The 14,749-nt window shown below is 42.3% G+C and overlaps 1 protein-coding gene across 1 annotated transcript; it reads left to right on the top strand.

Moving 5' to 3' along the window:
- The first annotated feature begins 3,377 nt into the window (after positions 1-3,377).
- LOC113314001 (EP1-like glycoprotein 2) lies at positions 3,378-4,881 on the top strand. Its single transcript, XM_026562769.1, has one exon. The coding sequence runs from the start codon at positions 3,392-3,394 to the stop codon at positions 4,727-4,729; it is 1,338 nt and encodes a 445-aa protein (XP_026418554.1). The 5' UTR covers positions 3,378-3,391; the 3' UTR covers positions 4,730-4,881.
- Positions 4,882-14,749: the final 9,868 nt, after the last annotated feature.

The raw sequence follows: 14,749 nt of genomic DNA, 5'->3' as shown, positions 1-14,749 counted from the left end.
CCTCTCCTAGAATATTTGTTAATCTTCAAAATGATCCGGATTTGAACTGGATTTTGAACAGTTCGGTTACTTTATATGAAGAACAAGTAACCGAACTCATCTGAAGCTGTAGTTCGGTTACTTTATATGAAGAACAAGTAACCGAACTCATCTGAAGCTGTAGTTCGGTTGCCCATTGAGATGAACAAGTAACCGAGCTCATCTGAAAGTGTAGTTCGGTTACTTGTTCCAAACACGCAGGTTACCGAACTCTCTAATAATAGAATTTCTAGGAGTTACAGCGTTATGTTCGGTTGGTTCTCAACTAACCGAACTTTGGTGTACAAAGTTCGGTTGGTTCGAAAAATGCATGCACTTTTGATCTAACCGAACCTTACGTAAAATAAGAGTATATAAGTTTACAAAGTTCGGTTCTTTTGCAAACTTGAACCTAACAGCGAACCAACCGAACTTTGAGTTCGGTTTCTGCGATAAAATTGTGAAGTTACCGAACTTAACAAACAAAAAAAATGTGAAGTTCCAGCGTCTATTGGCTAAGTTCGGTTACTTTGTAGTTTTAAATTTTTTTGCGAAAAAACCGAACTCTATTGGCTAAGTTCGGTTATTTTGGAACTCAACATAGTGGCCACAACAACACAGTTCAGTTAGACTGGATTTGTTTTTTCCGGTTCTAAGGGTGGAGTTCGGTTACTTTGTAGTTTTAATTTTTTTTGTGAAACAACCGAACAGAGAGTTCGGTGACTTTGTTTTAAATCCAATAAAACCGAACTGTTCTTCGTGTTCTTCATTTTCAAGAAGCTCGGTTAGTAAACTAGGGTTTTTTGGAAAATCGGCCTAACCGAACATGGCTCTGTAACTCCTACTAAAACCCTATTTTGATGATTTCTATTCGATTGAAGCAATCAAAATCAAACTAAAGTGAAGGGTTTGTTGGAAAATACCTCCGGAGTGGTCCCATGGCAGAATTAGGCTGCGGCTGACGTCTTTTATACTCGATAAAATTATCATGTAACAGAACTTAATTGTGATTGCATTGATGTTGTTACATTTCTTAAATAGGCGGTGGTGGTGGTGGGGGGAGGAGGTGGTGGTGGTAATCGGTGGTTGGTGGTGGTGATAATCGGAGGTGGTGGTGGTGGTAATCGGCGGTGGTGGGCGGTGGTGGTGGTGGTGGTAATCGGTGGTTGGTGGTGGTGATAATCGGAGGTGGTGGTGGTGGTGGGTGGTGGTGGTGGTGGTGGTAATCGGTGGTTGGTGGTGGTGATAATCGGAGGTGGTGGTGGTGGTAATCGGCGGTGGTGGGCGGTGGTGGTAACCGGCGGTGGTGGACGGTGGTGGTGGGAGGAGATGGTGATTATATATATAGGTGGTTATTAGGTTGGTTTTAAATTAGATTAGGTTAAGAGTAGGTTAGTCATTTCAATGTTTTAGGACACCCCTTATCACTATAGGGAAGGTGGCCTAATAAAATCACGGTCCCCTCAAAAAAATCATGGTCCCTAAAAAGTCATTCTTTTTTAAGCACTAAATGTGCATCTTGCAACTGATGAGGATATGTATACCAGCTGCACTTTGGATACTGCCTGGGTGAAGCTCTTTCTGCAGAACACATATTCGACACAAACCCAATTTCTAACCGCATTCAACCTCTAAAAATGCATCATTAATCTCCACAAATGGTACGGATCCAATTCACTTCTCTGAAACCTGTTCTAATAGCAACCAAAAACCACTCCCAATCATCTCCGTTCACTTCTTATATCATCGACAACAACCTAATCTTGATCCCTGTTTTCTCATTCAAAGTTGACACATATCTTCTTACAGCTGCTACTTGTTGTATTCATGGTCACAGAAAATCCAATCAATGGAAGCAACTTAATCGATTGATCAAAGTTGCTATGTTCTTCATCTGTTTCTCTTCTTCCTTTTTTTTTTTAATCCAATTTCTTAGAACCTGTTTATCCAGAAATAACTAACCAACCTAACCCCGGAACTCTACCTAACTCGACCAGGAGGTTAAACTGGTAAAAATACGAATAACTCACTCGCCCGTTCTTCCGATTCTCTAATACGCACATGGTTGTTTGGTTTTTAAAGTCCAACTATTTTTGGACCTTTTCACGGAATAATTAATATTCCGGAGGTTCGCTCATGCTCAATATGTTCGCCCTTCGAGTCCACTACGTAGAAATTTTTGGGGGCATACATTGGTATGTTAGCCCAGGTCACATTTGGTAATTTAACCCATCTGGACCCGTCACCGTTGAAAGCACTCGTCCTCCTGAACTTCCTTAACAAGTTGCAGTAACATAACAAAAACATCGGTTTCCGGAAAAAGTTTCAATAACAAAAAACAAAACAAGCGAGCAACGTGGGTGAGAGTTTCAAGAACGAGAAAAAACCAGACACAAGAGTGAAACGCCCATGGGGATAAAAAAAGTACAATGAGTTGAACGTCTTTTTGGGCGGCGGCCAATGGCCATACATGTACATGAACAATAGATTCGTTTTGATATTTTTTTATTCTTCGTATCTACATGAACCGATCGGGAAATAGTCGTATAATTCTAAGGGCAGAAAAAATAAAGTAAAATAAATATTCTCAAAACCAACTTTCAAATGAAAACAGTGGGTTTATATCTATTCAGCTAGGTTTTCCGATTTCGCTTTTGGGAATGTTTGTTTTTCTTTCCAGCCCGCCAAGCAAAGCTGTATAAAAAAAGGAAGAAAATTCATTTAAGTACAATGAGTTAAACCATGACTTATTTTTGACTCTGCCCTCTTCGGATACAATTCACGGCATAATTTCGTGATCGTGCAAAATTGGAGTGTTTACAGTTGTTCCTTTTTAGCAGAGGTTTGCGTGGGTGTTTACGGTTGTCCCTCTTTGGCAGAAGTTTGCGTGCAACTGAATGCCAAAGATAAACACATCTATTTTTATACTTTGACAAGATTACAAATATTTTGTTGGATTCCTCATATAAATTATCCGCGATGACACCAGAAAGTTCACCTGAATTATTTGATTTTGATTTTGCACTAGTACATTTCCCCGTGATAGGGATCACAACGAGCCCGTACTTGTGCGATTCCGTCTATAGCGAAAACAGGTCGCGAAAAAAAAGAAATTCATTTAAATACCTTACCCACTTGACTGTCGTCAGTCTGCTACTCCTATCAAAATACCGTGCCATTAGAAAATTAATAAAACTGGTGATTTTTATTTTACTTGCCCACTTGAATGTAATTACTCAGGCAAGTGGAACTCCCATCTCGAGAAAATGATTCACTTGAAAGCGAGTTAGAAAATGGGAGGATGAGATCCATAAAGTCTATTTAAAGACCTTTCTCATTTCAGTAGTATCAAGTGTGCACCCATAGCATAAACATGTCTTCCTCGTTCCTTTTCTCTGTTTTCTTCTTCACTATCATCTTATTTTCATCATCTTTCGTTGCTGAATCCAGCGTACCTTCTTCAAACACCTTCAAATTCACAAATGAAGGAGAGTTCGTAATGTATGTTGCCGAATATGGTGCTACTTTCCGTGCTCTCTCTCTGTATAATTCTCCTTTCCAACTTTGCTTCTATAACACCACTCCTAATGCATTTACACTTGGTTTGATGATGGGAGATAAGACAGATTCCACCATGAGATGGGTTTGGGAAGCCAACCGTGGAAAGCCAGTTGGTGAAAAGGCAACCTTGTCATTCGGCAAAGACGGTAATCTTGTATTGGCCGATGCTGCTGGTAAAATCGCTTGGCAGACCGGTACAGCTAATAAAGGTGTTGTGGGTGTTAAGATCTTATCAAACGGTAATATCGTGCTTTACGATAGTCGTGGAAAATTTATCTGGCAGAGCTTTGACCATCCAAGTGATACTCTTTTGGTTGGTCAAAGTTTACGAGCAAATGGTCCGAATCGAATAGTTAGTCGTTTATCTAATGATGATGGATCTGAGGGTCTTTATAGTTTTGTTCTGGAAAAGAACAGACTGAATTTATATCTCAAGGGTAAAAACCTTAAGAAGCCAGTACTTTACTACACATCTGACTGGTTTGATACCGGTACTCAAGGACCAATGACTGAAGCCTTGTTCAGCACCGCACCAGAATCCGAAGAAGCTCATGCATATGAACTAACATTTCAGTTTTTTGTAGCTAATTCTTCAGCAGGAACATCAATCTTGGGTAGACCCAATTACAATAGTACATTGTCCTTCCTCCGATTAGGATACGATGGTAACCTGAAGATCTACACATATTACGACAAAGTTTCATATGGTGCTTGGGAAGTGACGTTTCGTATGTTTAACTTAAGAACCGGAGAAGGAGGTGGAAGCGGCGGTATAAGCCAGTGTAAGTTACCGAGCAGGTGTGGATCTTTTGGTGTATGTGAAGATGAACAATGCGTTGCTTGTCCAACAGCTAAGGGATTACTAGGGTGGACCAATAACTGTGCACCTCCAGCCCAGCGTAAATGCGAGAATGGTAAGGCCAACAAAGTGGATTATTTCAAGGTCGTGGGTGTTGAACATTTCACAAGTGATTATAGTGAAGGCGAAGGATCCTTGAAATTGGATGCATGTAGAGATAAGTGCAGTGCATATTGTGAGTGCTTAGGCTTTTTCTACAAAGAAGAATCGGCAAAGTGTTTGTTAGTCCCAGTGCTTGGAACTTTACACAAAGTAGCAAACACTTCTCATGTTGCTTACATTAAACTTTAATTACATCCTTAATATATCCTAGTGCCTGTTGAGTTTGGAGTTTTCAGCTTTATGTAATAATGTTACTTAAGATTTCAGCTTTATGTAATAATGTTACTTAAGAGAAATCAATGAAAATCTGGCTAAGTAATGGGTTTTGAGCGCATATGTTACGATTGTGGAATTATTACCAACTTAAGCTAGCTTTCACTTCGTATTATGCCCCAGTTAAAAGAAATTCTCAGATGAGCTCAACAAAAGAGTATAAAATTCTAACGACATACTGTATAATGATGTTCGTGTATTACTAAATTTGGAATGGAGACGCGTACGTGATGCATGCACCCACTGCAAGAACTTTAATTCCCAACTGATTACCGCATTTTGATCCCAATATTCAGCATGTCTGGTGTGAAAATGACAATGAGGATAAGTTTCTGCTAAAATTAATTGCCAACTTCGTTTGTTTCTATTAGTCTTGGGCAATTAATTGTTCGGCTCATCTGGTAATAAATTGGTAACAGATAATAATGTCCCAGCGTATGGCTTGGACAACCCAACGTAGCCACCCGTACCCAGGGTACAATAAGGAGCCTGCCTAAGCCAAACACCACTGATTGGAATACAAATTTCTTCCCACTGTGCCACAAGACCTTTAAAGGAATCAACAGGGGTACCAATTTTGGGGAATGTAACATAGATTTTTATACCCTCCTATCCATTAGCAGTCATGAAAGTAAACACCTGCGAACACTTCAAAATGGATTCCAGTACATTATTGAGCTCAACTGCAGTGACAGTCTGATTTCATCGTAGGCTTTGTTGTGGGCCAATGCCCATCTTGGATAAGGTCTTGACTGGAGCAGTCAGCACTAGCAAAATTGAGAGAACCTAGAAGATCTCGTGTTGTTCAGGGAATAGAGAATTAGAGATTCATTTGCCAAGTAATGTTTTTCTAGAAAAACGTGTTTATTAGCCCCAGTGCTGGGAACTTTGAATAAAATAGCTGACACTTTCACGCTGCGTACATTAAACTTTAATTATATTTATTTTTTGTGAAAAGGACAGTGAGGAGCGTTCAAAGGTCCTCACAGTAATCGCCATGAGAACATTTGTGGCAGCGGTTTTTAAACATTATAACATTGGACTGGATGTAAAGAAATGAAAGCAGCTATCACGACAATGCCCATGGTAATTAATTAAGAAGTACTAGTAATAAGTTTAAATCTTGTTGGGCAATTTGCCCATACATGAACAATCACTTCATATTGACAACTATCTTCAAATCAGCCTGCATTGAATGACTTATCCTCTTGACTGTCAGTCTGTCACTCCCATCTAAATCAAATACGGCGCCTCATAAGTGACCCATGCACAGAGTTTTGATTAGAAATATATAAGCTAAATCTTTAATTTTCATACCCGGTCAAATCTTACTACAAATAAACCGACATATACGAGTGTTGGTGGTGTTTTTTAGTTGAGGGTTAAAATCGTAAAATCTTAATCAAACAGTGACTCCACATTTGAGTAATAATGTCGCCACTAGCACATTATTAAACCATTCAACATGTATGCGTAAAATTACCGGGTATTTTTTCTTTATGTAAATGCCATGCTCCAGGGCAGAGCCCTCGGTACTGACTGGCATCATCTCTACACATGCCAGCCGCACCACCGTGCCAATGCCATGCCATGCCAGCCACAACTCCGCGCCAAAGACATGCCAACCATGCCAGCCGCACCACCGTGCCAATGACATGCCATGCCAGCCACATCTCCGCGTCAAAGGCATGCCAACCATGCCAGCCGCACCACCGTGCCAATGGCATGCCATGCCAGCCACATCTCCGCGCCAAAGGCATCCCAACCATGTCAGCCGCACCACCGTGCCAATGGCATGCCATGCCAGCCACATCTCCGCGCCAAAGGCATACCAACCATGCCAGCCGCACCACCGTGCCAATGGCATGCCATGCCAGCCACATCTCCGCGCCAAAGGCATGCCAACCATGCCAGCCGCACCACCGTGCCAATGGCATGCCATGCCAGCCAAAACTCCGCGCTAAAGGCATGCCAACCATTCCAGCCACGGTGGTGGTGCGGCTGGAATGCCATGCCAGCCACATCTCCGCGCCTAAGGCTTGCCAACCATGCCAGCCGCACCACCGTGCCAATGGCATGCCATGCCATCCACAACTCCCCGTCGAAGGCATGCCAACCATGCCAGCCGCACCACCGTGCCAATGACATGCCATGCAAGCCACATCTCCGCGCCGAAGGCATGCCAACCATGCCAGCCGCACCACCGTGCCAATGTCATACCATGCCAGCCACATATCTGTGCCAAAGGCATACCAACCATGCCAGCCACACCTCCGCACCAAAGCCACGCCGGCCATGCCTCCATGCCGCTGGCTGCCAAACGAAGGGTAACAATCAATGACCACCCTTCCTTCTGAGATGCAAATCTCAGCCGTCCAAGTTCGCCACCAAACGCGTGGCAACTTTTGGCCCAATACCAAGCCATAATTTTGGTCGCGCTTAAATTATGCCAAACCCTAATTTTGGCCGCGCCTAAACCATGCCAAAGCCACGCCGACCATGCCTCCATGCGGCTGGCTGCCAAACGAAGGGTTGCAACAATCAACGACCACCCATCCTTCAGAGATGCAAATCTCATCCTTCCAAGTCCGCCACCAAACTAAAAGACTTGTGACGACTTTTTTGGTCACAACGCCAAATTCATTGGCTTGTGCCATCAAAACCTAACTTTGGCCATGCCGCCATCCATCCTGAATTCTTTCTGAGTTTTACCGTCGGGATGTTTTCACCCCCTAAACGAGCCCAAAACCTAAATATTCCCGCGATGGGAGATAGAGAATTCTTTTCCGATCAGAATGGAGGGCCTGACCATCAAAATCCGAGTCTCTACGGGAATTCTACAACGATTCTAGTAAAGGATGCTAATTAGGGTTTCAGCGTGTCAAACCCTAATTTAGACAAAGTCGCACGCTGCCAGCGACTCCTTTCCAAGCTGCACGCTGCCACCGGCTCTCGCTCTTCGAAGCCGCACACTGCCAGCGGCTCCACTTCACGCCAAAGCCATGTCGGCCATGCAACCATGTCGCTGGCTGCCAAACGGAAAGTACCCACGATCAACGGCTACCCTTCCTCCGGAGATGCAGATCTCAACCGTACAAAATCGCCACCAAACGACTTGTGGCAATCTCTTGGCTACGGTGCAAGCTCTTGGCCACGGTGCCAAAACCCTAATTTGGCCACGGTGCCAAAGCCCTAATTTGGCCACGCCAAAGCCATGCAACCATGCCGCTGGGTGCCAAACGGAAGGTAGCCACGATCAACGGCTACCCTTCCTCCTGAGATGCAGATCTCAGTCATACAAGCTTGCCACCAAACGACTTGTGGAAATCTCTTGGCTACGGTGCCAAAACCCTAATTTTCCCACGCTAAAGCCATGCCGTCCATGCCTCCATGCCGCTGGCTGCCAAACGGAAGGTTGCAACAATCAACGGCTATCCTTCCTTCTGAGATGCAAATCTCAGCCGTACAAACTCGCCACTAAACCAAATGACTTGTGGAAACCTTTGGCTACGCTGCCAACTCTTTGGCCACGACACACGCTTAGCTATGCCAATTCTTTGGTCACGATACCAAATCCTAATTATCCACGCCAAGAGCATGCACAATCCATGCCAACACCGTGGCCACGCCACTGGCTACCAACGGAAGGTAACCACAATCAACGGCTAACCTTCCTCTCAAGATGCAAAATCTCGGCCGTCGAAGGTCACCACCAAACCGGCAAGCCTCTCAATCTTAACTTGCCAAAAAATAGCAACATGCTACACGTTTTCCATGAAAACACTCGAGACATCAAATCATGTCACAAACTGGGGGATGCTCATCAGGGTATTGGTCTGGCGGTTTACAGCGTGCTGCGTACACTATGCCCGTTACAAGAAAGTGTCATAAGAGTGAAGAGATTAGTAAATACTAGGAGTAATGGTGAAAAGTTTCCTTCATTATGGAAACATCAATTCCAGGCGTTACCCGTTACCACTTTCTTCCATTTACTCAACGATTTCCACTTCTTACGATACCAGGGTACGTTTCGTTGCGACTTGTATAAATAGGTCTCACCTATTTCCACCAAAGAACAAGTTTTTGGTCAGAAACATACCACACTCAGAAATCACTTATTAGCTTCCCAATCTGCTAGCGTTTCACTTTCTGATACAAGTCGTCAAACAACTACTCTTCCAGAATCAACTATTCTGGTCTCAACACTCTCTTCGCTTCCCTCCCTAAGACTAACCCTTCTTCTTCACTTTGTGACCGAAGCAAGTCTGGAACGACCATTTCTTGGTTTAGGCCGGATTTGTACAAATTGATCTCTCAAATCAAAGTACTCCCTTGCAGTACATTGTTTAGGGTTTAGACTCGTTTCTCACCCACACACCCAAAATTACCAAAATCAGCAGAAACTGTTTTCACCCTCAAACACTTGGCGACCACAGTAGGAGGTTAATCTCTCGGTTACAATATCGATTTCCAATTTCACTTTTCGACTTCAACTCAGGAAGATGGTTTTAGAACTGAATCCATGATCCCAAATTCCGCTCAGACTCTGACAAATGGAGATGTCTCCTCTCCCAATACGACATCCACTGGAGCAGCCGATGAGGAAATCCCAAGGTTGGCCGAGTTGGCACGACTTCAGGAGATCCACACCAGGAACATGGACCTGGTGAAGGAGGCGATTAACTACATACTCGACTTCCTTATCAGCTTGACGTCGGATTCGGGTGGCTCACACGACCAGGAAACTCCAAGGCTAGGGACTGACGTCCCGGATGATCACTCTCAGGTCAACGGTTTCACCACCAACCGGGAACCAGTAGGCCAATAGGCTGCCTCGTTGGTAGAAAATTTATGTGAACTCCTACACCTTTCGAAAGATCAAAGAATGGAGACGTTTACTGCCATCAATCAAATAGAATTAAACGCATCTCTGGTTCCTTCACGCTTGGAAACTTCAAGAATACCGGATATTTCCATCAAAAATATCACGTTCACTGACGACGATATGATGGCAGAAGAGGGACATAACCGGGCTTTACACGCCACAGCTCGTATCAAGGATGTGGAATTCAAGAGGGCCCTTATCGACACAGGAGCGTCCTCCAATGTCATTACTCTCAGAACGCTCAGAACATCCAAGGTGCGGCCAAGCGAGGTCGTGCGACAACCTACTACAATGACAGGGTTCGAAGGCAACCAAACCAGCATGTATGGATACATCAACCTGAATTTATCAGTAGGACCGGTCCAGTCAAAGGTGAAGTTTGAGGTAATCGAGAAAGAACCAGATTACCACATAATACAAGGAAGGCCGTGTCTCCATGACAACAGAATCATTCCTTCAACATATCACCAGTGTCTGAAAGCCATGCTAAACGGAGAAGTCATCCGCATCACCGCGTCATTATCCCCCTACACGCCGATCTGTGGCATGGATATGTTTGAACCAATGAAGAGTTCGCGGGACCCGACAAACAAGACGCACCACACTCCATTACCGAAGTGGGCGTCAATTGAAGAGAGCGATAGACTCGCGTCGTTTCATGGAGAAACCCGGTCTCACATCATCTCTTCGAAAGGTAAGCACACCAGTCTTCCCTTGCGAATCCAAAGTTTGGCTCACTCCTGGTAGGTTCGGAAACCTACAATAAAATACTGCAAGTGCACAATGTCTCACTAGTAGAACAATGGCAAGTACAGGTCGTTCCCATGAGGAGTGTGAAAATACTACTTCTAACTAATACCAAGACCAAATAATCAAATAGATAATGTGTAATGAGTTTTCAGAAATTTGAAACAAAATGAAACAATAAATAATTTTAACAAAAAAACAAAATTATAGAAGGTTGTTAGGATTTTCGGTGTCCACCAATTAATTATGCAAACTATACTAATCTTTAAAAATCTATTCCATGCATTTTCAAATATTGTTTCTCCGCTCTAGTTTTCTTCGCTTCATGAATAGTGATTCTAAAGCATTACCTATCTATCCTTGCATACCACGTCTAGGGATTTAACCGAAGCACGAAATATCAATTCAAAAGCATAAATAATCAAGAAAATCACATGAACAAGAAAATACCAAGCTATACGAAGAAAAACTACTAGTCATTTAAATCATTATTGAGCATATAAATGTAGAGTTTACACAATTAAATTGGTTTCTACCCAAACCCTAACATAACTCTAGCTAGCCATGGCTTTCTCAAAAACCATAAACATATTAAAATCAAACTTTATCTAAAGATAAACGAAGAATCGAAAACAAAACTCCAAAATCCCTCTCCTGTTTCTCTTCCAGCTCTGTGGCCGGGCGCCCCCTAGTATAGTTTGAAACAACACATAAATATAGCTCACAAATGAATTCACGTTTTTCTTCTTCGTCGCCATATCACCTCCCAATAGAAGTCTGCCACATGTCATGAAAATATAAATTCACCCAATGATGTTGTGCCGCGTGTCATAATATGAAGAGACATTGTAAAATATCACTGAATCTCCACTTTCCATAGTATATGAATTTCATTTAGAAAGCATGATATTTTCTTGCATGTGCTGGGTCCCACCTTAACTGTATTTGCAAAATGACGTCAGTTGGCTTCAAATATTCCTTCAGATTCTTTATATAAATAGAGCAAGATAACTTATGTAAGGACAAGATATATTAATCTTTCCTTTTTCTTCATTTGCACGTGGTCATGGAGGTGATATTCTTCCATTCTTATGCTAAAAATAATAAAGTCACTCTTGACCAATCTTAGGTGGCATTAGTGTGCTGACATCGATTCGCTTCACCATTAAGTCTCACATTTTGATGTTTATTCGCTGGATGATCGAATTCACTTGTACTTTCTGCAAAAGCACTAAAATAGTGTCATTAGTTAAAATATTGAGTCCTAGCTAATATAAATATGGGTATAAAATGTAGCACTTTCGTGCTTATCAGCTCCCATACCAAACGAGAGCGGGCTTTTATCACGAGTCATGATGAAAAAAGGAAAACCGTATATCAGCGCCGTTGTTAGCAATTACTGGGGGAGACTACCACCCAGTCTCTCCGCCCAGTAGAATGCAATCACAGTAACTATCCACAAGAGGAAGTGTCGGATGCACCACGACAACTACAGAACGGGACCAACTCTACCACGAATGAACTTGAAGTTTTCAACATCGAGAGCGAGGAATCTCCGCGACCCATCTCAATCAGCTCGACTCTGTGCGCCGACGAACGCGCGAAGCTGGTAGACCTTCTCAAAGAATATCAAGACGTATTCGCATGAACATATAAGGAAATGCCTGGCTTGGACGAGAAGCTGGTCACTCACCATCTACACATAATACCCGGATCCAAACTAGTCAAACAAACCCCGAGACAGTTCAGGCACGACGTGGAAGAACAGATCAAGATGGAGATTCAGAAGCTATTGGCCGCTGGTTTCATCAAACCCATTCACCATCCTACTTGGTTGGCCAACGTAGTTCCGGTAAAAAAGAAGAATGGATAAATCAGGTGCTGCGTCGATTTTAGGGATCTGAAAAAGTGTTTCCCTAAAGATGATTTCCCACTTCCTAACATTGACATGCTGGTAGACGTCACCAGTGGACACGATATGCTCTCTTTCATGGACGGTGATGTATTTTTCAATGATGTTGTAGTAAGATGATTTGTTCACTCAGATTTGTTGAGAATTTGTTTTAAGACTTAATAAAGAAAATAAGGGAAAAATATATATACACAATTTGTCACAAGATGAAGAGACGCTGAGACGCGGGATTCCACTACTTTTCATATTGTTATGGTTCAGTCATTAACTCTAGACAATATAACTCAAACAAAAGAAGTTGTGACTCTAGTTCTTTTCCAAAAATAGATTTCGTAAATTATTATTTGTAAGTTAAAAGCATGACGCATCTAAAGTATTTAGAACTAAGCATGCGGCATCTAACAAAATAACAAGTAATTAATAGAAATCATAAAGCAATTAAATCTATGCAAAAAGTCAATAAAAGAATTAATTCATTTACCACAAAAATCATTATTATTGCTCAAAGGGTGCTTACAAATGATGAAAATGGAGAAATAATTCAAAATCGGGTTTGTAACAATTATATTTGTTACAAACCAGAGAACGATACAGAGGATGTGTCACTGTTACTGTTGCTCTAAGACCCACGGAAATGTGTCGCAAACTCTGTAGCAAATAAGTCTGTCCTCCTTGTGTCGATGTCACTGTAGCATGAACGATAGTGCATGTGGGTCAATGTTCTTCGTGTAGCAGCAACAATGGAGGTTTCTGCAGCTTGATTTTTCGATTCTGTGGTGCTCTATTCCTCTCCCAAACTCTTCATCCCTTTCTCAGACATCCCATAACCTTATTTATACTCAACATGCAAACAAAATCCTCCCTAATAACTCATCGTGTTCTCCATTCATTCGGCAGTGAAAACAATACTCACGGGAATATTTTCTTCCCTGATTTATCTTCCCATGCACCTTACTGCGGCTAACTCACTCCAAACACGCAGAAAACCTTCATTTTTATCTATTGCACGCTCTAGACAGTGTCCTAGTCCTTCAAACTCGAGAAATGTACATCTGTAACTCACAGTGAGTCATGATATCCCGTGAATAACTCCATACACACTGTTTCACCAAATCCACGTATTCAACCAAACGTTTTCGAATCTGATGCAATTACCGGTCCTGTTTAGCTGCAACAAGCCCAATCCAATCGATTGTATCACTTGAATCTTCCTATAAATCCTCCAAATCCAAAACAGGGATTATCGGGTTTAAAAAGCTGCACTGCCTTGTGTTGCTTCCACACGATTTTCCAGCCAAACTGAATCAATTCTAACGACCATACCATGCCTGTGATGCCCAAACAAATCTTCCCAAACAATTTCAGACGTTGAGTCTCAAAATTCGAACCCTAATCTGCAGTCGAAGAAATCTTTTTTTCCGCCAAAATTCAGTTCAAACGAAGGGGATGAAGGTGCCCCTTAACCAGCTGCTTGGGTGCCAATAACAAATGGGTGTTGTGGACAAATTTGGGCTACACATAACCATGGGTGCCCCTTATCCAAATCTGGGATCCGTATAACAAATGTTCTCTGGAGGTGTCCCGAGCAACTTTTCGAGCCGAATTTTCCAAAAATGTTTATTTCCCCTACAAACACATAAAACACCATAATAAGTACGAAATCGAGTACTAACAATACGGAACATTGAGGACACATTAGACACATAAATGCGTCTATCAAATACCCCCAAACTTATTATTTGCTAGTCCTCGAGCAAATTTATTCTAGAAAATAAAAACTCACTAGGTGTACCTAGTGACCGAGTTATAATCTCGGGTGGGTTTAACAGAGGTGTACCTACAAAAACCTTAACTCTAGATCCTAGTTATCTACGCAGAACCTTGGAAGGCACTAAAGAATCTCCTTGGTTGGCATACCTATTGACTACATGAGGAAGTACCCTGATGCGAAAATCCAATTGTTGTACACGAGTTTGCACTCAAGCATACTAAAATTCATATAAAGTGACAGAGTTCTACTCAGATAGTTTCTGTACATCATAACCGGAGTCAACCAATCACATGGAAAGATTAAGAAGATGGATAAAGAGAAAAGATAGATGGTTTAAAGTGAACAGTGTTTCCCATATCTGTCTGAAGGCCTCTGCCAAGATGGACCTATCCTAATGGACTGAGATGCTTGTCTGACTAATATCAACACAGCTGGCATATACAAGGGGACCAGTGGTCGATAAACCTAACTCTAGGTCAACACAACTGGCATATACAAGGGCACCAGTGGTCGACTTTATTGAATTTATTCCGGTTGGTCTGATGGTCTGGTCTTAATTATTTTTTTTTATTTTTTTTGGTATCTCAATCACCCTATTTCACCCTAGCAAAGGTAACAACT

This window comes from Papaver somniferum, chromosome 9 (genome assembly GCF_003573695.1).
Source record: "Papaver somniferum cultivar HN1 chromosome 9, ASM357369v1, whole genome shotgun sequence".
Classification (NCBI taxonomy): domain Eukaryota; kingdom Viridiplantae; phylum Streptophyta; class Magnoliopsida; order Ranunculales; family Papaveraceae; genus Papaver; species Papaver somniferum.
The sequence above is the reverse complement of the archived record's forward strand: the minus strand, read 5'-3'. Positions and strand labels throughout refer to the sequence as shown.